General features: G+C 36.0%; 1 protein-coding gene across 1 annotated transcript in view; it reads right to left on the reverse strand.

Annotated features, from left to right (window-relative positions):
• Positions 1 to 21,801, reverse strand: part of LOC140150472 (protein FAM117B-like) — a 62,094-nt gene that overhangs the window by 11,852 nt on the left and 28,441 nt on the right. The window contains exon 3 of the mRNA XM_072172491.1: positions 18,285 to 18,359. Within this exon, the coding sequence (XP_072028592.1) occupies positions 18,285 to 18,359 (75 nt within the window). The remainder of the gene's footprint in view (positions 1 to 18,284; positions 18,360 to 21,801) is intronic.

The following is a 21,801-nucleotide window of genomic DNA, read 5'->3' on the forward strand; positions in this document are numbered from 1 at the left end:
TGACTTTTCTAGGCCTGGGTGCAGATTAATGAAATGGATCGATGGACAATAACTGCTGGATCTGATACTCAATGTCATTATTAACTGTGCCCCCAGTACCCCCTGCCAACTCATAGCAATATTCCAGCAACTTGAGATACTCATTTTGCTCCCATGTTTGACAAACAATCAATGCTGCTATTTTTACTTCCAGGCTCTGATCTTACCAAAATACATGCTCTGAATAAATTCATCCAACTCTGCTCATTGCAATACTACACTCTAATACTTGCTCGCTACTAGTACAGATTTGATATCGCTCAGCGGTGAGCTAATCAAAATGACTTGTTGAAATGTCATGTATCAAAGTTATCCGTCATTTCCAATGTTCTTTGCACATTCATGTTCACTTATGACACTACGAAACATCTAGGCAGCCTGCTAGGAGAGCCGTACAACAACGTTTAAAGGGGCATTCTATCTTCTTTTACATGATTCAGTTGCTATCACTCAATTAAAAACTAGATCTGTCACTATGAATGTTCTCTTTCAATACACGGTACACTTGAATTCCCATTCGTGATACAAATACACAAAGTATAGACAGTCTGCCATGTGAGCAGCTGAGCTTTTGTTAAAGGTGCACTTCTGTATTCTGTTCTGTGATCAAAGCTGTTGCAACTATTCCTTGTTCAGAAATTGAAAAAATGATATGTAGGAGTATTTAAATCCCATTTTAAGTGCATGGCTTAAAATGTAGAACACAAGCCCTACATTATAGCTTATTACCTTAGTTACTATTAGCTACAATTAAAACCCACAGCTTATAATTCAGATGCAGAAGTGAGGTGAATGTATCGAAAATCTAGGATAAAAATAATGAAGGAGGCGGCATATATGCTTGAACCCTAGCAGGACTATTAGATAATGTAAGTGAGGTGAATGTGAGGTGAGGTGAATGTATCGAAAATCTAGGATAAAAATAATGAAGGAGGCGGCCTGTATGCTTGAACCCTAGCAGGACTAAAGATAATGCAAGTGAGGTGAATGTGAGGTGAGGTGAATGTATCGAAAATCTAGGATAAAAATAATGAAGGAGGCGGCCTGTATGCTTGAACCCTAGCACAGGACTAAAGATAATGCAAGTGAGGTGAATGTGAGGTGAGGTGAATGTATCGAAAATCTAGGATAAAAATAATGAAGGAGGCGGCCTATATGCTTGAACCCTAGCACAGGACTAAAGATAATGCAAGTGAGGTGAATGTGAGGTGAGGTGAATGTATCGAAAATCTAGGATAAAAATAATGAAGGAGGCGGCCTATATGCTTGAACCCTAGCACAGGACTAAAGATAATGCAAGTGAGGTGAATGTGAGGTGAGGTGAATGTATCGAAAATCTAGGATAAAAATAATGAAGGAGGCGGCCTATATATGCTTCAACCCTCGCCGGAATTACGATAATGCAAGAGTCAAGACAATGCTCAAAAAAATCTAAGATAATAAAGACTTCACAAAACCTAATGCACAATAAGAAAGAAAGATAGTTTACATGCATATTTTAATACAACAGATGCCCAATTTCGTTCAATATTAACAATGTGCAACAGTATTTTTACTTAAGGGGGTACTACACCCCTGACCCCTGGCCAATTGTGTGCCTATTTTTGCATTTTTATGCATTTCGTGCTTACATAAACCACTATTCTTTATGTTGAAATATTGTGAATAAGACTAATAATAGTTCTGAAGCTATAGACATATCTGTAACGGTTGTGTTACTTTTTGTGCAGTCTTTAGATAGCTTCATGAAGAGTAAGTATAACTTGTGTGGAATAAGGTATAGAACTAGAAATGTCCTTCTGACCTGGAGGGAGGGGCACCCAACTTTTTTATCTGCTGCCCCAAAAGACCACATATATTTTTTTTATCCACCACCCCAAAGATCCCATATTGTCCTATTAGCCCCTCAAAGGCCCTTTAAAAAAATCCTCAACAAGACTCCTTCTTGCACTAAAAGACCTTATTTTGTCCTCAATTCTCCCTTTAAAAACCCTCAAATTTTGAGCATTTGTTCCTAAAAAACCCATATTTTTACACAATTTCCCCCCAAAAGACCCCCATGTTGAAAGTTGCAGCCGCATATATGCATGTCACTTTACTATTGGATTGCTGTCCCCAAGCCATTTGAAATAGGTCATTTCATTTAACAGAAATAATTTCTGCTGTATACTCCTAAAATTAATCTTTCATGTATAAACATTTATTTTTGTGTCAGTTCTTTTGGCATAGAGCACACCTTTGCCGAATGGCAGTGTACAAAGTCTGATCAATTTACCCTGAAATAAAGCTGCAGAGTTTAAGTCTTCTTTGAAGTAATATAACCTCTTTTGGAAATTGATGACATAAAATACCCACAAAAGAAAAGGTGTTTTCCACCATGACACATGATAGAGATTGTTCAATAAAACTTGGAATTTGACCTAGCTATTTTGATAGAGATATATTTGGACAAGTTCGTGCAGACTGCATGGTTTATTACATTTTGCATGTCTGTCTTTCATGAGCAGCTGTAGCTAGCAGCACTCCAGGATGTTCAACAACACATAGCCAGCCAGTGCATGAACCTGTAGATTGAAAAACCTGATGCAAAATTGAATATCTGTGGGGTGCGTCTGTGCAACGTCAAAGGACTTAAATTTGGAAGTACACCTTTTCTGAAGACCTACTGTATTGTCTGTAATAAACGCCCCCTTATTAAACACCTCCCTGCCATTTTCAATGAAAAGTAAAAAATTTCCGGAATGACATAATGTCCATGCCACATCGTGTGAGTAAGCTTAAAACTTGCATCAGTGGTGACCATCAAAACCTATTAAAAAGTACATCACAAGTGCACTCAGTCTCACAAATGTAATTTTATTGAACTTACTGTGATATTGTGATAATATCCTTCTACATGGATGCTGCTATATTGAAACCAAACGAATCGGAAGTGGATCACTCTCAAGATTTTTAAGCTTTTGTCTCTGAAAATTTGCGTCTAATAACAGCGCCCCTTTGAAGAAATTGCATGCCCCTGGGGCATTTATTACAGACAATATATATGTGCTAGCCAAGAAACTTACAGAAGTAACCCAGAGTGTAATTTTGGGTATGGGGTATACGTATTGTGCACACACCCCCATGTAAACACCAGTAACCAAGGAAAAAGAAATAAAGAAAGAAAACTTTCAAATCTTCTTCAACTGTATCTCAAAATCAATAAATGGTGACAAAATTATTACTCTCTGACTTGATCATATCACATTATATGGTTTGGAGCATTATAAGAGGTTGATGATATCACAGATGCTAACAGCAATGCAATAAAATTGCAGACGCTCCTTAAAAGCGCATCACAGATTTTTCACGTATGGTCAACATAATTTTTGGAGACTGGAGTGTTCACATTTTGATTTCATGTGATATGCCGACATTTATCATGATGAAATAACAAATGATAGTTGCAACATGTGTTTATTTTGACAAAACAAGAGTTATCGGATCTGATAATTTTCATCACTACTCAAAACGAGTAGATATGTCGGTCTGTGAAAATGTGTTATTTGCAAGCTCATTCTGATACTAGATAAAGTCATAATCAACATTACAGAGCTACACTTCCACAAAATGTATCATTACAATTGGAGGGCAAAGTGTAATTTCCAGGATCTGTGGTGCAACACTGCCTCACCGTTGCAGGATAAATTCAGTGGCGGCACTTGGGTGGGAGGCATGAGGGGCAAATACCCCCCAGTCAGAACTCTTGCCCCCCCTGTTTCCCCCAGTAAAAACCCAAAATTACGAAAATTTTCATATTTTGCGGCAAAATTTGGTGATTTTATGGCAAAATTTGGTGATTTTGCCCCCCTGAAATTCACTTTGCCCCCTCAATGCCCCCCGAAAAAAAATCCTGGCGCCGCCACTGGATAAATTCCAGGTAAAACTCGCCATTATTAGCTGCAGAATAGCGGAGAAGGTCAGTTTCTATTGGGCAAAATTAATCTCTTAGCTGGTATATTCCGGATAAAGGATCACAATAGAAGCATGCTATATTTGGCATTTTGAAAAAATTGCATTTAAAAGAAACATAGCCTCATGTAGGACTTTGTATATGCAGGCTCCAAGCAATCCCTTGCAAAATATAGGAATAAATAACATAGGAACATTTTGAAATGAAAATATAGGACAACAGACAGTGGGTATTAAACCGTATTAGGGTAGAGACAAGTAACTGTTGTTAAGGGGGAAAAGTCCTAATACTTTAGTCCTAATACTTGAATTTTTGTTTTGCATGATGTGTGCATCATTTTGGACTGGTATGATGTAAAAAAATAATATATTGGGGGAAAATAGAGGCCAGTAAAATCTACCCGCTGTGTAAACTGAAAATTTAAGACAACTCTGCGCAAAGCATGCAAACATTAATTCAATTTCACATAAAATTCACTAGGACAAATGAAAAAAAAAAAAACACTTCCTAAATTTGGAAAAAACATCTATAGGTGCTTGAAGCCCTGTATAATAAGGAAGCCTATGTTTCACTGGTCTATGGCTTTATTGACGTTGGAAATTGACATACACCTTTGTTGTCACTGTAAAGTTCATTATGTTCTGAAAATCTAATTTTTGCCAAACAGATGGAGATGCGGCAGTGTTGCGCTGAGGCCTCAAATTGTGATCCCAGCAAGGAGACATTGTAAAGTACTAAATATAATCCAGTGACATACCAAAATGATTTATCGTCAAATTTAACTTTTGATATTCATTTGCAGGGTCGCCTTAAAACATTTTTTTTTAACTACAAATCTTTGCATGACCCTTTAAAAAGCTTGCCATATTGACACAGGTCTACTTGTAAAATTGTTTCTTTAAATAATGTACTCTCTAACATACTGTAGCAACAAGTAGATATTTACCCACTCACCCATCCATCCAGGTTAACGTATTGACTCATACATACATGACATAATATTTTCTGAGTCATATTTGATGCCATATCTCTCGAACACATTACACAGTCACATAAGGGTGTAATGATACTGCTGAAGTGGCTGTTTTCATAGCGGAATGTACACCCGTAAAAGTTTTTGCAAGCTCAAAAATCAATATAATAAGTGCAATGTCTCGAGAAAGGGAAGGAAAATTTGCTTTGTTGTGCCAGTTTGTATTTAATTTTAGCGAGCTTCCTCAGGAAAACAAATCACAGGTATCAAGCATGGCTTTTAAAAGTACTGTAGAAGTTGGTCTTTGCCAAAGACCCTTGTGATACTCCCACACACTATGACCCTGAACATGTTGGCAGTTTATCAACTTCACAGGCTGTGTCACAGACTAGTAAAAAGTGAATACATTCATGTCACACAATGTTCCACACTTCTGTATTTAAAAGCTTTGAATACGAAATTGAAAACTTACAAAAAGATTTATTTAGTAAGTAATTAGATCTACATAGAAAACTTCAACTTTGCAAAACTAAAAACAAGCAAAAATGTCGGACATTGCTATTTATAACATGAAAATCACACTAAAATTACCACTATATGACCGCAGTCAAAACTCAAGCTGAGAAATAAAGCTATTATTTATATCTAATGAATTCAATTAATATGTTGCAGAACTTTACGAATTAATAAAATTCATGATATGCATTACATGAAAAATTACGGGTCTGGAAAATTTAGTATATATCTTACACCCACCATAAATGTTAAATGGAACAATAAAGTCAATAATGCTGCATTTAATTTCAAAGATTTGCGACATAAGGCTCCGCCTCTTTCATTCACGAATGTCAGGTTACATTATTCACGACAAAGGTGTTGCGGTCCATCAAAGAATAACAATGTTTTTTCCACCATTGAGTTGTCAATGTTGATAAATTCTTACCACCAAGTACATCAAAATTTCAATGTTTTTGATGTTTTTCAAATTTACATTGATAAAGTATACTTTTACTTGTTTTTTACTCACAGCAGAGAGTAACTTGCATATGACGAAATTTCCAGCAAAAAAAAAATTGATTGACTTCCCTCATCCACACTTGGTCGAGTGCAATGCACCCGAAGTGAATGAGATTGTAGACCCGGACGACATATTATAACTCAAAACACCATGTGCAATTGGCGTAATGCCATATTTGGCATAGATTTTCAGGACTTTGTATTTGGCATAGATTTATTGGACTGCATAGATTCCTCACATTATTTTAATTTGCAACTCCATCTAGTTAATTTGTGAGTTTTCTCTGCTGCGCAATGAAGACCCTCTCTTGATACTTGGTGAAACTTTTACTGTAGAAAGGGAACACGATAGTGTGCCAAATTTGGAACCAAAGATGGTGTCGTGTGCATGCATACTGCATTTGCATCTTTACCGCTATAAATTACCACTGTATATTTGTCAATATGCCACTTTATGTGTTTTTTCCATTTTTTTACGACTTTCTGTGTTTTGTCCATACCACGTTTTGTCCATTTTACAAGATATTTCAACTGTGTGTTGTAACTTACCATTTATTGACTCTTGTGGAAGTGATGTTGAGGTAGGGGGGTACATTTACCACACTTTTTACACATTTATTTTATTGAAAACAACGAAAGACACACATTTTTTGATCCACTTTTTTTAATTATTTCAATCTTTTTTTCCAACTAGACATGAAATCCTGTTTTCCCTTTTCGACCTCCCGATTCCATGAAATTTGTCTGCTTTCCGTATCACAGAAAACTTATGGTTTAATCTTTGATTGGAAAGTAACCCATGTGCGTACTTCTTGCCATTTATACACAGAAAATATCAGTCACATGGAATTTGCTGGAAAATTTGGGGTGAAATGCCCTTAGCCCATGCGCATTTGGAGTCCTGATATGCCCGGGTGATATGCCTTAAAACACTACGGTATTGAAACAATAACAGATCTGAACAAATTATTGGAACTACAAAAATATGATTCTCTTAATCTCTGTATCAACCATAGATTTTATGGACTATATACAGCTATATAGATACAGCGAGCTGGCTGGTTGGTTGGCAGGCAGGTCGGTCAGTCCATATTAGGTTCAATAGCCTTGTCAAAATCCATACAAAATATTGATCACTATGTCATCTACCGATGATTTACTTTCATAAATTGTACTAGCACAACCAGCCTGCAGTCATATCTTCATTTCTATGTGTCGGTACATACAAGTATACATACAGCATGTATTTACAGTATACATGTACAGGTTTTTTACTATCATCATCATCATCATCCTTTTGAGCATCATCAATACTCTTCATAATGATGTCATTTTGCTAACAAGCCTAAGCTATTAGTTAAAACCCACTTTTGCTTTCGACTTGCAAAATGGATTTCAAAATCACATAACTTAATAGACTTTTATCTTATAGACAGAAGATTTAATTTGGACCCAATTACTTTTTTTTAACTGGGTCTGAAATCTACATTCATAATTCATTAAGGCAGTCCAATTTTGCTGGTAATTTATTAATTGTTTTATATAAATTCTATAAAATTTACATGTAATAACATTTTATGAGTGAATTTATTATACTGTCAATGGAATCATTTCTATTCTAGGTAAAATCAATCTAGTCAATATGAATACCTCCAGTATGTACTACAGAAACACTCTACATAGCAGTTTCTGAAATGGCTCATCAGCAACACAACTTCAGTTCTGCACCTCCGTAAAAAGTTGGCTCAAAGCACCTTTGTAAAAATTCCCAAACCATACAGCCAGCCTTTTTTGTCTTCCCAAAACAAGTAATTACCCATTTTTTAGTTAGAGCATCGAGATGATTAGAGCAGTAGACATCCAATCCATGCTATTCAAATTATTATGTATGGTAAGGTTTAAGTGAGAGGGGTGCCAAAATAAAAACATTTTGGGGTTTTTTTTTTTTTGGGGGGAGGAGGAACCCACACACCCCATTTTTTTTGGGAAGGTGAGCAAAAATAAGATCTAAAATTGATATACGTAGTATTAGTAACCAACAATAGGTGCAAATAGTGTACCGTAATCATTCTACAAAACCTTGACCTTTTTCAGTCTTTTCCGACTTTTCCTACAATTCATTTTCTCATTAAAAGTGGATGGAAATTCTGACTTATAAGATAAGTATTATCTTGCCAAATAAAAGATACAAATGTCACGACATATAAATAGATGGCCTGGCTTGAATTTGAGTGGTTTCATGATCAAATCTCAAGCCACAAAATAGCTTCCTGCATGGGACAATATTAAGATTTCCAAAATAACTCTTTATTAAAGAAAGGATGGCTAATATAAATGCATGCACTTCAGCTACTATATAAAGCATGACAATTTTCAAGTGTAATCAATCTTTATGGTTTTAAAACACTATCAAGCTAAAAGGAATAAAAATGCACACTAAAGCAGTGCATAGCATTTTATGGTTATGTACAAGCCAGATTTGTTGAAACAATCAAAAATATTTTAAAACCACCGATGCTTGCCTATAAATTAAACTCATGAAATATTAATGCTACAAAAATTAACACTTAAACAGCACAAGCTAAGATCTCCATCTTCCAAGCCAAATATTATTGGAAGAGGCCGGCTATTCAAGGGGACAGAAAATGATGACAACACAGTTGGAACTAATGTAACCATCGCAAGACTTGAAGGATGACCGTCAGTGTTTAAGAAAACAAATTTATTCAGAAAATTCATTCTGTTGTGCAATAAAGTCTTGAGATTGGCAAGAATTGTTGCAAAATGTTGGGCGGGACTCAATGATAAGCATTAGGTCATCGTTTAACTGAGCTTGAAGCTTGACAATCGAGTGTTTGAGAAAACAAAATTTATATCGTTTAACTGAGCTTGAAGCTTGACAATCGAGTGTTTGAGAAAACAAAAAATTGGCAGTGCAATGTACTCTTAATTTCAAGTGCAACATGCATGCGAATGCTGCTTTATATATCTTCACGGACCTTTTGATAAAAATAAATACTATGCACTGGTGTTATTGACAGCAGGTCCATAAGCCAGGATTTATTTCGGGGGTACGGCAGGCTCAAAAGTGAACCTTTTGTCAATTTTTTTTCAAAACAGGTAAAAATTTACCTTTTTTTTTTTGCGGTAAATTTGTTGTTTTTGCCCCCCCCCCCCCGAAATTCACTGTGCCCCCCCCCCCCCATGGCCATCTTTAATTAGCAATGTCAAAGGGATCTTCTTACATATATCCATGTACATTTCTAGTGCATGGCAGCCATTGGACATAACCCATTTTTAATTAAAATCTCGTTAAATGACAGTCTGAGATTCGTGAGAATGGTTCAGAAATGTTGCAAAATGTTGCAAAATGTTGGGCAAGACTAAGATTTCACAATATGTTAGGTCATATTTAACTCAAGCTTCAAGGATAATGGATGATGCTGGATGATGTCAGTGAAACAAATATACTGCATGATTTGACTGATTTCATCATTTAGTTATCCCATCTTGTCTTAAATGATTTTAATCAACTTTGATAATAATGAAGTGACTCTGATATAATTTTTGTGTTCAAGGCTTTTAATAATGAATAGTGAATAATAAATGATAATTATGGTTTTTCCGTCATCATCATCATCAGTGAAAATGCACCAAACCACAAATTAATACCAACTTACCCTGCTTTTTGTCATTCCAAATTTTGATATGAAAATTAAAATAATTGATCAAATTGATTTTTTTTTCTATGATGTAAAACATTATCCAATTTGAAATTTTATTATTGATAACTACCTGTACATGTATATAGATTTTTGAGGGAAATGGTTTGATTAGACTTGCCATAGCTCGAAGCAGAGTATTTGGCAAAGCCCATTTTCTAGCCCGCTTTTTCTTCATGTTTGCTTCATGTGTGCGTATTTCCTGTGCCGCAGTATCAAATCGTGCGAGTTATTTAATTTTTCGGTTTTGTAGTGTCCCTGGACCTAGGCCTAAATGCTAGGATCATTCATGGTTGACCTAAAAAAAAAGATTACTACACTGTCTACACAGCCCCTAACTGCATGAGAATAAATGGATTCCTACATAGCAATATTAGCAAGCCTCAAAATAAGCAGATATCTGGACCAGGAGCCACCCATTTGGAAAAAGCAGCTCCTGGTCCTGAGCTTATCTAGTAAACCAGGACTTTCCAGGAGCCATTTTAAAGAGCTATTTAAGAGTCATTTAAATTTCAATTGTACACATTAAATACAAAACTTGGCTCTATTAAAAAAAAAATTGTTAAGCCTGGTTCATATGATTTTGGTGTGGACCAGGAGCCAAAATGTTATGACCATTGGGTAAATGGCTCCTGGGTGCCTTGTTATTTTGAAACTTGAATATTAGGGATCTTCTCATGATTAGTTTGAAGACAACAAAAGTTAATTAGTAGTCATGCAATTTTTATGGAATCACAATTTGAGGAAACAAATTGTTTTTAATATAGGGCCTTCATACAAAAATAATATGAACCATTCATAAGTTATGGATATATTCTGTAGGTCTATTAAAATGAAACTAGTTGAGAAACTGTACATTATTATATTATAATAATAATACACACATTGGTTACAAAGAGAGAGAGAGCTCAGGGTTGACCCATATAAATACTCAGTATGTACACTCATTTGGTAGCGTTCAATATAAAGAGCATTACTGCTGCGGAATATTTTTACCCTGCAGTGAAAAGCTACTTACCCCAGTCCTTACTATCATGATTTGTACTAGTACTCCCTATTCCAGAAAACTACAAAGTCAAATTTTACTATTTGGACAATTTGAGGGAAAATGGGCCAAAACATGCAATTTTGCATGTTTTCTTACAGTTCTGAGACTTGATAGAAGTCTAAGCATTCAAAATCTTCATTATAGGCTAAGAGTGGGGTCAAAATTTGAAATATTTTATGTTATTTTTGATAATTGGAAATGGAAAATATTAGAAAATGTGTTCTTAAAAATTAGTTTTTGTACAAGTCTTCAAGCTTGATTCTCACAGCATACGAAAAACACCCTAAAAACACATGTTTTTGGGCTTTCAGACTTATTTCCAAAAATTTACCAAATATTAAAAATTTAATTAATCTCCAGTTAGAACTAAATAAAGGATTAGGATTAAGCTGCGTTTTATTTGGCAAAACAGGATAATATTTTTTTAATTAAAAAAAAATTAGTGCCATTTTTTTTCTGGAATAGGGATTATTTATGTATTGATGTGATATTTGAGTGAATTCCAGCTTGTTGAAATAGACGCCCAATGCAGACAACAAATCTTGGAGCAATTAAATTTTGGGAACTGAAATGAATAGTGAAATTTGCACATCAAATGCATGCATAAATGAAGACATTTTACAGTTCAGTTACAGGTAATGAGCATGGTGAGCATAGAGAGCTGGCTGAAATAAAACAGGAATATCAGTTTGAAATTTCAACTTCCTTCATTGGAAGATAGCATCTGTGTATATGTTAGTTTTGCATTGTGACACTGGTTATGGTTGGTGTAGAGCTCTTAATCCAGGCTGCAATGTCTGGACCAGGGATATGCAACTGGGGTACACACATTATTAAGGGGGACTAATTAATCAAGAAAATCATACCCAAGGAGAGCCATCCTAAGACATATAAAAAAAGCTAAAATCCAAGAGCTCACAGGGGCACTGCTCCCTGGACCTCTACCGGGGAGCTGCCCATGGACCCGCAAGAGGCCATGAACCCTACCCGTTTAAACTCAATCCTCCATTCTCATAGATACTTTACAATTTTCTACATTTCAAAGTGGCACTTTAGTTGAGGAGGACCCCTAGACCAAATTCAACAAGTCTTTCGCCTGATACTTGCAGTGCCTGCTTTCTGTTGTTTATTTTGCATGATAAAAAATTAAGTTTCTTCCTGTCAAATAATTGATCGATCGATCTGGATGGAGAAAATTGAAATTGTAAAAATGTTTACAGTTTCCGTAAATCAAGGAATATATTGATATTTTAAGGGTAATGTTACATATCCAGGGTTTTCCATTCAGTAACCAAAACATCTGCCTCTGCGTACTGGTGTTGAGACATAATGTGTAAGGTTTCCCTATTCTCTCATCATGCCAAACAATGGGCTATAGCACACTTCATTTACTACTAATTGATTGGTTGAGAAAGTCCATTGTCATTACTAATTATGTACAGAATACTGCAGAAAAAAATATCGGCCTACATTTACAAGGGGAAGAAGTGAAATCATCACAGCCATAATGTATGATTTCGGTCAAACTTTGTATTTCTTTGCCAAATATTATAACATAACATTATAGTAACAACTGTCAAGGAGGTTTTTTGATCATTTTAAGCTGAAAAATAATGCAAGGTAAAATAAAAGAAAACCACTAAGCCGCTTTAACTGTGAAGCTCTACGAATTGGCAAATAAAACCAGGGATATTCCCGATTTTATTATAAAAAGCACTTTACTGTAATTTTTGGCACTTCCGCTTTGTCTTTCACAAGTACACCATTGGGCACTACATAATCATGCAAAAAGTAAAAATTCAAGAAAAGAGGTTTTGTGATGTGTATTTTCTTATACATAGGGCCTATTGTGTTTTGCACCACGTCCACATATTTACCTTATCTCAATTTCATATTTGCCGCCTTTTAATGGACCAGAATACATCATAGTCATACGCAAAATTATTGATCACTTTGCTGGTATCAGGATAGAGAGATCATTAGGCAAATGGGGTAATAATTAATTTTGGTACAGGGGGTGACAAGAAGTAATTTTTGTCACACTCAATTGGAAACATTACACTCGTAACACTCCTCATTGCAACAGCGGGGTTATTATTCTGTGCAATATTTATGTTGACAAATGATTCAACAACTTGGGACGGACATTATGCATTCATTCCTGCCCGAATACAAACCAGGTGACCCATATAATATGTAACATGACATTGGATTACACCTGAATGCAGGTCTTAACATGTGCTTGTGTATGTCCACCAGCCTGTCTGTCTGCCAGCCACCTGATCCCCAGCGATAAGAGCTCCCTGGTTTCCTGTTTTTTATTCTACCGAAGTTAAAAACCACTTGAACTGACACATCTATTCAACTGTATTATACGTTATTATCGTCATAATTAAATATTACTTTGCTCTTACAGGGATAGAAACAAGCAAATATAACAATGAAACCAGAAAAAGTCACAATATTGATTGAAATCCTGCAAGAGCCTGAAAACTTGCATTTATGTTAATGTGTTATTGACCACCATCAGTCACCATCCTCCTCCTCCTTGTCATCAAAATCAAAGCTATCTCCACCCCATCATCAAACCATCATGATCCTCCCCACCAAAATATGGGGTCTTTGGGTGACAGATCCTGACAAATGGTCTTAACAGCCGTACCTACCCATCACCTCTTAAATGGGAGTGCCCCCTCCCCAGACCCAAGCCTATGGCAAAATTGCAATGCCTTGGCTGTATAATGGTTGTGAGGCAGCCTGTTTTAAAACTGCATTACAATACTGCAATTACTGGTACACAGCCATTTATTACATGATAAATTGTCAAAGATGACAAGATTGAACTACTGTTAGATTAAGCCACCTGATTTATGTCATTATGTCAAAACTGATAATAAACTCTCATGAAGTAATACTATCATTAATTACTCTCAAAGGTCATTTCATTTTCCATTTGTCTGTCTCTGTGTATTAAAGATACTAATTATACCTGTTACATCAATAACAGTGTGCGCTGTAAAAAAATTTAGGAAAATCACATTTTAAAGAATGTTATGTTTTGTTAATACAATCAGTTGAATCACTGATATGGGGCTAAAGAACCATATACCAATTGACCTTTTCGGTAAATCCCATAACCCTTTGCGAGTACACCTAAGAACTTGTCATTTTGCGTCACGCCGCTCTGCGCCGATGCGCACATCGTTTATCGAACATCGTTACTGCGCATTGCAAGTCGGCGTGACGTAAAATGACGAGTTCTCAGGTGTGCTCGCAAAGGGTTATGGGATTTACCGAAAAGGTCAATAGATGAGAGTATATTTGAGAGCCTAGTACTTGCTGGACACTGATTTTAACAACAGCCTAAAATAGGTATACAGAACATGACACCAGTAAATTCTAGATTCACTTTAAATATCGTTTTCAGCACAATATCACAAGTCATATCAGCTCAAAATAAGCAGATCGATTTCACAAAGTAAACCATAATGAAATTGCACAAAAAGCCCTGTTGACTAAAAACTAGACAAATGTTACCCAACCTTTTATTCTTTTTTTGAGAGTTTTCCTCCTCACCGAAATTTAATATCAGTTCATGCAGCATTACTGAGAGCAGGAGAGTGAATGATACTTTGGTTACATTAGTTGTGTTCACATTGTTGGACATACACCCGGTGAAACTTGGTCGGCGCAAGTTGCTAGGAGTAGTGGTAGGCGCTGCTAGGAGTAGTGGCAGTGGCAGAACGATAGTCAGCGTAAGTTCTGCCAGGCGTACGTCTGACGATTTACTCCTGATTAAAGTCAGGAGCAGAGAGCTGGGTGTAACCTCCGCCAGTCGTAAGTTGCAATGTGAACGCTGCTACTCCTGGCACTCAGTGTAAGTTTGACCATTTGTTGGTCGAAATCTAAGACATTACATATCGCGTGGTTGAAAAAGGTCACGGAAACACCGGAAGTGGAGCCGATGTTTACGCCGACCAGAAGTGAATACTTGGTGGAACTGGTCGGGGTAGTGCTAGGAGTAGGCTAGGACACGCGGTAAAAGTAGCGAAAATATTTCTGGAATTTTTATCGATGTTGGCGTAAGTTTGCGCTGGGTGTAACTTGAAATGTGAACATGACTACAATGTCACAATCACCAATGTCAGTAAAACAACAAAATGTCATCAATTTTCATTAAATCTTTCATAACATTCATGTATGCTTCAAACATTATCTTCAGAATGCATGATCTTATCCCTATTTATCATACGATTTGGCAGTAATCAGTTCATTTGACTTTCATGAACCACAACTTACAATCCCTTTGATGTTTCAGAAGTATGTTTTTTGAACATTAGTACAATATGTATGCTATTCTGGTTAATGTGTTTTCGTAAGCTACTTCAAATTTCTCAGTAAAAATTCAAGTTCAAGAAAATTTGACTACCGGTATAAAAAGTCACTTAATTCTTGCATTTAAATAATACCCACTGCTTCAGAAAGGTTAACATTTGATATGGAAATTCAACAATTACTCATGGACATGAATGCATAAGTTTTAAAGTGTAATGAAGGCAAATTACCAAAGAACTGAGATGTGATCATTTTACCATGCAATCGAACATCTATTATTCCCTCAATAATTAATTCTAGGAACATTTTACATTTTAGATCTTCAACTACTCCACCTTATCACTTAGCTAGTATTAAAGTAAATCAGAAAATATTTTGAAGTATGGAACATATCATACGTTACTGCCATATGAAACCTAATGAGGGATTATGACATGGTACATTATAATTGACTTCTCAGAATTTTGAACAAATTTAGTTGGGGACATTTTCAAAAAGACTTCTAGATGAACTTTGACCTGACATGTGAATGTTGACATCTCCATGAGATGCCTGAATCAATGGTCTGACCATATTCTAACCTTTGATAGTAAATGACCACAAACACATTTTTTTTTAAATTTGACCTCTAAATGACCTTTAGACCCTTGACATGGCAGCATTGCATCACTGGGCAGGAAAAACATCTGATGGAAATTTTCATTTTTATAATTTGTCAAATTTGAATGTATTGTCATTTTACAGGGGACGACACAAAACCTGCCTAAATGTTCCTAGATGTCGTTTTTTATTAGTTAAACAAATATTTAATGGTTATCATTATTGACAAACACATACATGGACATCCAGCTCATTTCATACATTCCCCAAAGCTCATAATAGTTGTCTCACAATCTGGTTCAGCCGTGCCAAAAACAGAGAACCAAGAGAAACCTCTCAATATCAGAAACTGAATTTCTGCTTCAACATCAATCCTCCTTGAAATATATCAATTTACCATGAAACAAAAGAGTGCATTTGAATCAAATGTACCTTTAATTTTCCCTCAAGAAAGAGGCTAAGCATATACTCCTGTCTCCTACTAAAAAACAAGAAAACGACTGTCTAACACAATGCCTTAATTTAAAATCATGACTCATGCCCACAAACTAGATTCATTTTCTACGCACAATTTGGCCTCCCTCATATTGTCTAACGTGAGCAGCATTTTTCAACAATTTTCACTTAAAAAACTGGCGATGCCATGAGTGTACATTCCCCTCCTTTCCCACCCATCTTAATCACTCTCTCCTAATGAGTGTTTTTCTTTATAAAAGCACCGCAAGGATGAATGATATTCATCATATTTTAACCTTACCCACAATGGTTTCACCTATTTAGTGCTTTGCATTCAGCGATGCAATTTATTGATGCAAAACGTCACCAAATTCAATGATTATCAAGAAGCACTGCATTGATCTAGACAAAATTCTTGTATTCATTTGAATACATTTTTATGTAGATTTTATAAAAAAAATAAATAAATAAATGAATTTGTTCTCAAACAAAAGAATTTAGGATAGTTTGTGAATAATATTGGCAAAGTGAGGGTTATAGGAGTGATAATAAAAAGATTCCATAGACTGTTGCATTCCGTTATGCTCACCTGGTTTTTCATAAATGAAGACAATGCCATGGATACAATGCAAATTGACCCGTGTGGTCATTTTAATTAATTTTCATTTTTTCTGCCACAATGTTTCTTTAATGATGACTGGAAGGGAAGGGTGGAGCAGTGATGCAAAATGAATCAAATTTGATGAAGAAATAAATTAATAAATGTTTAATTCAATCCTAAAGGCAAACATATTGACCATTTGCAAGCTCTCATTAAGCTAATGAAAGTCAATGTTATGTTTATCATAACCCGCCAGCGTTTGGACTTTTCGGCCGTGTTTGTGATGCCAAAAGCCCAAAATAATTCATTATTTTGTAATAATGTGGTCACTCAGTCATATTTTATGTTTGCACCACAACTTACATTATCAATTTATGGCCTTTTTACTTAGAAGAAATTCTGGTATAAATACCTTGATGGTAAAAATATTTTAATACAAATTTGTGTATTAGGGTTGTGTTTTAACAGAATATTGGAGGGTATAGCACGCTAAGTGTTGATGAAATGGCTGCTATTTTGTAAATAATGAAATGTTGGAAAATAATGAATAATGAAATAGTTGCCTCACTTATGGTTTGAAAAAAAATGTTACGATAAACATAACATCAACTTTCATTAGCCTTGCAAGTGGCTGCTTGTGCCATGAAAACGTTTACTCATGAGGAAGAGGACGTACATTTCCCACAAAAACAGCCATATTTGACACCAATTCATATGTATTTCTTTATTTGAGAAAGCAAAATTTCCCTCCAAATGTCACAATAATATATCCCAGGAAGCAGGTTCCTGGATTCTCTACCTTTTCCAGTCCTGTAATAGAGACACACCATACTTTGAAAGCATGTAAAAATGATAGCAGGATAAAAGGCACACACTCACTAGAATAATGTGATGTCACAAAAACAGCCAAGACTTATGGAAACCAAAGCGGTTTCTAGGTTTCCATAGACAGTTAGTTGAGGTTTCCAACTCCACCACGTTCACCATGGTGAACAAAACAGTGCACGATATTATCACCAGTTATACAGTGCATGCACCTATCAAACTTCAATTCAAAAGTGCCTGCTTGTTTTGTGTTCTGTGTATAATGTATTGTGGCAATAATGCACACTACATGCGCAAACCTTTGTACCATTCATGCTTAAAAATCTTATTTCTCGATTTTGGGAATTTCAGAATGTTGGCAGCTACACTGTTTTGGACCCAAAATGCGACAATCCAGTATGGCAGATGAACGTTGCACATGGGGCTAACGGGGTCAAAATAGTAATATAAATACTGTACACCTCATACATACATTTCTGTCACCTGATTGGTTAAAATGCGGTCACAAGACAGTACTAAACGGTCTCTGGGAAATAATAGACCCTGGTCTCAAGATCACCTCAGGGAAACAGGTCTCACCATCTCTCATGAGCAGTCTATATATTTGTAAAATATAAGTATAACCTTTATGATGGAAACCAAAATTGTGTGAAACTTGAGGTTTAGTTCTCCGCTATGACCATTTAAGATCAAACTCTATTGATATCTTGCCTCACCTCTTTTAAGTTATCTGAGCTTCCCCATGATGATGACCTTTTATGTGATGACCCTTTCCTGTCCACTTCATCGGTCTGAAACCAAACAACAGAAATCACATCTTATGTAATATATTTGAGATACATGGCAAGGCCTGAAATCAAACAACAGAAATTATCTTACGTAATATTACATTGCGATACATGCATGGCTAAGCCCGAGTTACAAATATACAGACAAGTTCAACAAAACAGACAAGCACAAAAAACAACAACAAACAAACAAACATTTGAACAATGTTAGAAAGGCATCCAAATATTCAAATGTGTAGTTTTTGAAGAAAGTTAAAAATTAAAAAATAAATGCAGCAACATTAAGGCAATGATTGATTTTTTTTTAATAATATTAAATCAGGCAAAATAAATATGCATAAAAAAATTGCTTTTGACAATATCAATGTATCAAACTAATTAGACTGAAACAAGAAGTACAATTTGTTGATAACTGATTATTCGTGTGTACTCTTGTATACACAACTGATTATTCATGTGTACTCTTGTTTCAAAATTTGAATGGACACCAGGGCAAGGCTGTGGGCGACTCGAGTAAGCTGCACATGTTGAGCTGCACACACGTACATATCATTTGTAAAATGCACACCGTTGCAACACAATCATGCCTATCCAGTTCACATGCTTCTTCAATATATTGTGAACTCAAATTTTATTTAACACAGTAAATGCTGAATTGCTGATATCAATTTCTGTCTTTCCTCTGCATGACATGCTTTTTAAGTTCGCTGGCTCAAGTATTCTGATTGATCCTGGTCCCATCAGGCCCACCTGGACCGAATGATTTTAAACGATCAAACGCTGTACTCATCAGAACCATCAAAACAAACATACAAACAGTGGTGGCGCAAGGAATTTTTTTCGGGGTGGCACTAAGGGGCAGAGTGAATTTCAGGGGGAGGAGGACAAAATCAACATATTTTGCTCAAAATTGCTGCAATAAGTAGAAATTTTTATAATTTTGAGTTTTTACCGGGGGGTGGGGCAAGAGATCTGATGGGAGGGGGCATTTTCCCGATCCCCACTGCATACAAACAGACAAACATTTGAAACTACAGAGATGATACATAGTCAATTTCATAAGTGCAAATATATGGAAATTCAGTCTCAATCTCTGCTAGTGATTGAATTCTGATGGGACTAAGAATTAAATTTATTTTAAGCCCCTCTTAAAATTTTATATATAATATATTTTTTTTTGTTCTCTACTAGTATACTAAGGCAATCTAATCTATAAATCGCAAAGAAGTAAATTGAAGTGCAAAGATATGTATGAAACAGGCCATTAAAGCATCTGACCAGAAGAGAGTAACAGACAGTTGGAGGCATGATGCGTAAAAGACATTTATCAATGAGGACAGTTTCAACCTTTGGTGCAACCTAGCTAGGTTATTACATTACTGTGTGTAGTGTGCTGCATAGTTAGTCACTGCTTTATACTGCAATGTTAATATGAAAACTATGTTTCTTTGAATTATACAATGAAATTAGAAAGTTTCTTGAAAAATTGCCACTTCTGTCTCTAAAATATATCTAGTTAGGATTTTAAGAATCCAACGAATTATTTCTTGTTAACATGATCTACATGAACCAAAACCAGAAGCTTACATACATTGTATTACTAAGTGTGAATTTGTAAAATTAAATGATTCTTTGAAACATCTTTAAAGTCAATTTTCGATTCATGCAAATGTGTGTATATATTTCTATTACTGCCTATCTGGCAACCATACAGTAACAGTGGTGGTGTCAGGAATTTCTGTTAGGGGGTCAAATTGAATTTCTGACATCTGTGCACCAGGTAAAATCAACAAATTTTGCCACAAAAAGTGGATTTTTTGTTGTAATTTTGGGCTTTTACGGGAGGGTGGTTGAGATGGGGAGGGGCATTTTCCCCACGACCACCCATAACATATAGCCTATATATATATTTATTTTTGAGTCCCCCCCCCCACCCTGTCACATTTTACATCCTCAAATTTACCATTTGGAACACTTCAAGTCCATAATTGGATAAAAGCCTCATCATGATTTTCCTTCAATAATTGTAACACATGTGCCTTGAAGTTCTAAACTCATTGCTTCATTATGTTCATTACTTTAAAAGTAAAATAGAGCTTATCAACAAGAATGTGATACATTGTAAGTAGGACTTGCTACACAGAGGGTAGCATGGGCCACTCAAATTGATGATGGTCTGTCTGCTATCTGCAGCGAGACTGACATCATTGCAAGTAAAACGATGAACCGTCGCTATGCTAGTGAGCTTACCATGTGTTGTGCATATTATCTATTAAATCTTCAATGGAGAGTGTACTAGGAATGTGTCAGCATAGGATTGCACTGTGTAATTGGATGTAGATAATGCAGGGCTTGAAGAAGCCATCCAATTTAGACAGCCACATGAACTGTATTAGCAGCAGTAAAGCTAGAATTATGGATTTAGAAATAATGCAAAACCAAGAGGAGAACTGGAGATGGGATGAGATATTACAGTGGGTGTATCTAGAGGAGACATTTATCAATAACAGGTTGGGGTCGAGAGCAGAGGTAGCTCTAACTTGCACCGTGGGGTCATAGGCTCATTGTTTTAGCTTTCGGCACATAAAATTACCATTTACATGTAGAAGTTTGCTATTTTAAAAAGGGTCATTTGAACCCTTTATTTGATTATTTCTATTGTTTTGGATCCATAGTTTCACAAAATTTCAAATTTTTGACCCTTTGTTTGACAACCTTAGCGGTGTCCCTGGTAAAGAGGCAGTGGTATGTAATGCAAAGAGGGAGGCGGGTGGGGGAATGGTTGTACATCAGTTGGGGAATTGCCACCCAGTTCAGGGAATTTAAGTCAATATCTAGGCCTATACGGTTTTACCATTACTGGCGATAACAAAGACCTTGCCCCTCCCACTGTGCACATATCTGGGCAGAGGGGGGAGGATGAGGGGAAAGAAAAGATACAAACATAATTCAATTAGTGGTATTCAGACTGTGCTTCAAGCCATCATAAAGGGGCAGAAGGTTGAGGGGACGAAAGGAGATAGAAAGGAAGGAAAGAATGGAAGGAGATTTTTAAAATTGAAGAAAAGAGAAACAGTGGAAGAGAATACCAGAGCAGTATTATTTACAAGAAGGATCTTCAGAAGAATACAGTAACTTGTCGTTACCTGTGTAGAATCTTGTTTATTGTTGCCACACTATACTTTTAAGTACCCAATCAGCATTTCATGATTATGAGCCTATGAATTGGCACCCCGGCCCCTGGGTACCCTAGCACCTAGTACTTAGTAGCTGGACAGAAACTCAATTGTGAAAATTCACAAATCTTCCACAAGGCCCGCCAACTTCTATAGGACTGGGCATCTTCGAATGAGATCTGGCCCCCATACCACAGAGATTTTTGCAAGTCCTGTTAATGTCCCTGACAAGATTCCCACTCTTGTTCCTGGTCTAGGGTTGCAAATGA

This window comes from Amphiura filiformis, chromosome 4 (assembly GCF_039555335.1).
Source record: "Amphiura filiformis chromosome 4, Afil_fr2py, whole genome shotgun sequence".
Lineage (NCBI taxonomy): Eukaryota > Metazoa > Echinodermata > Ophiuroidea > Amphilepidida > Amphiuridae > Amphiura > Amphiura filiformis.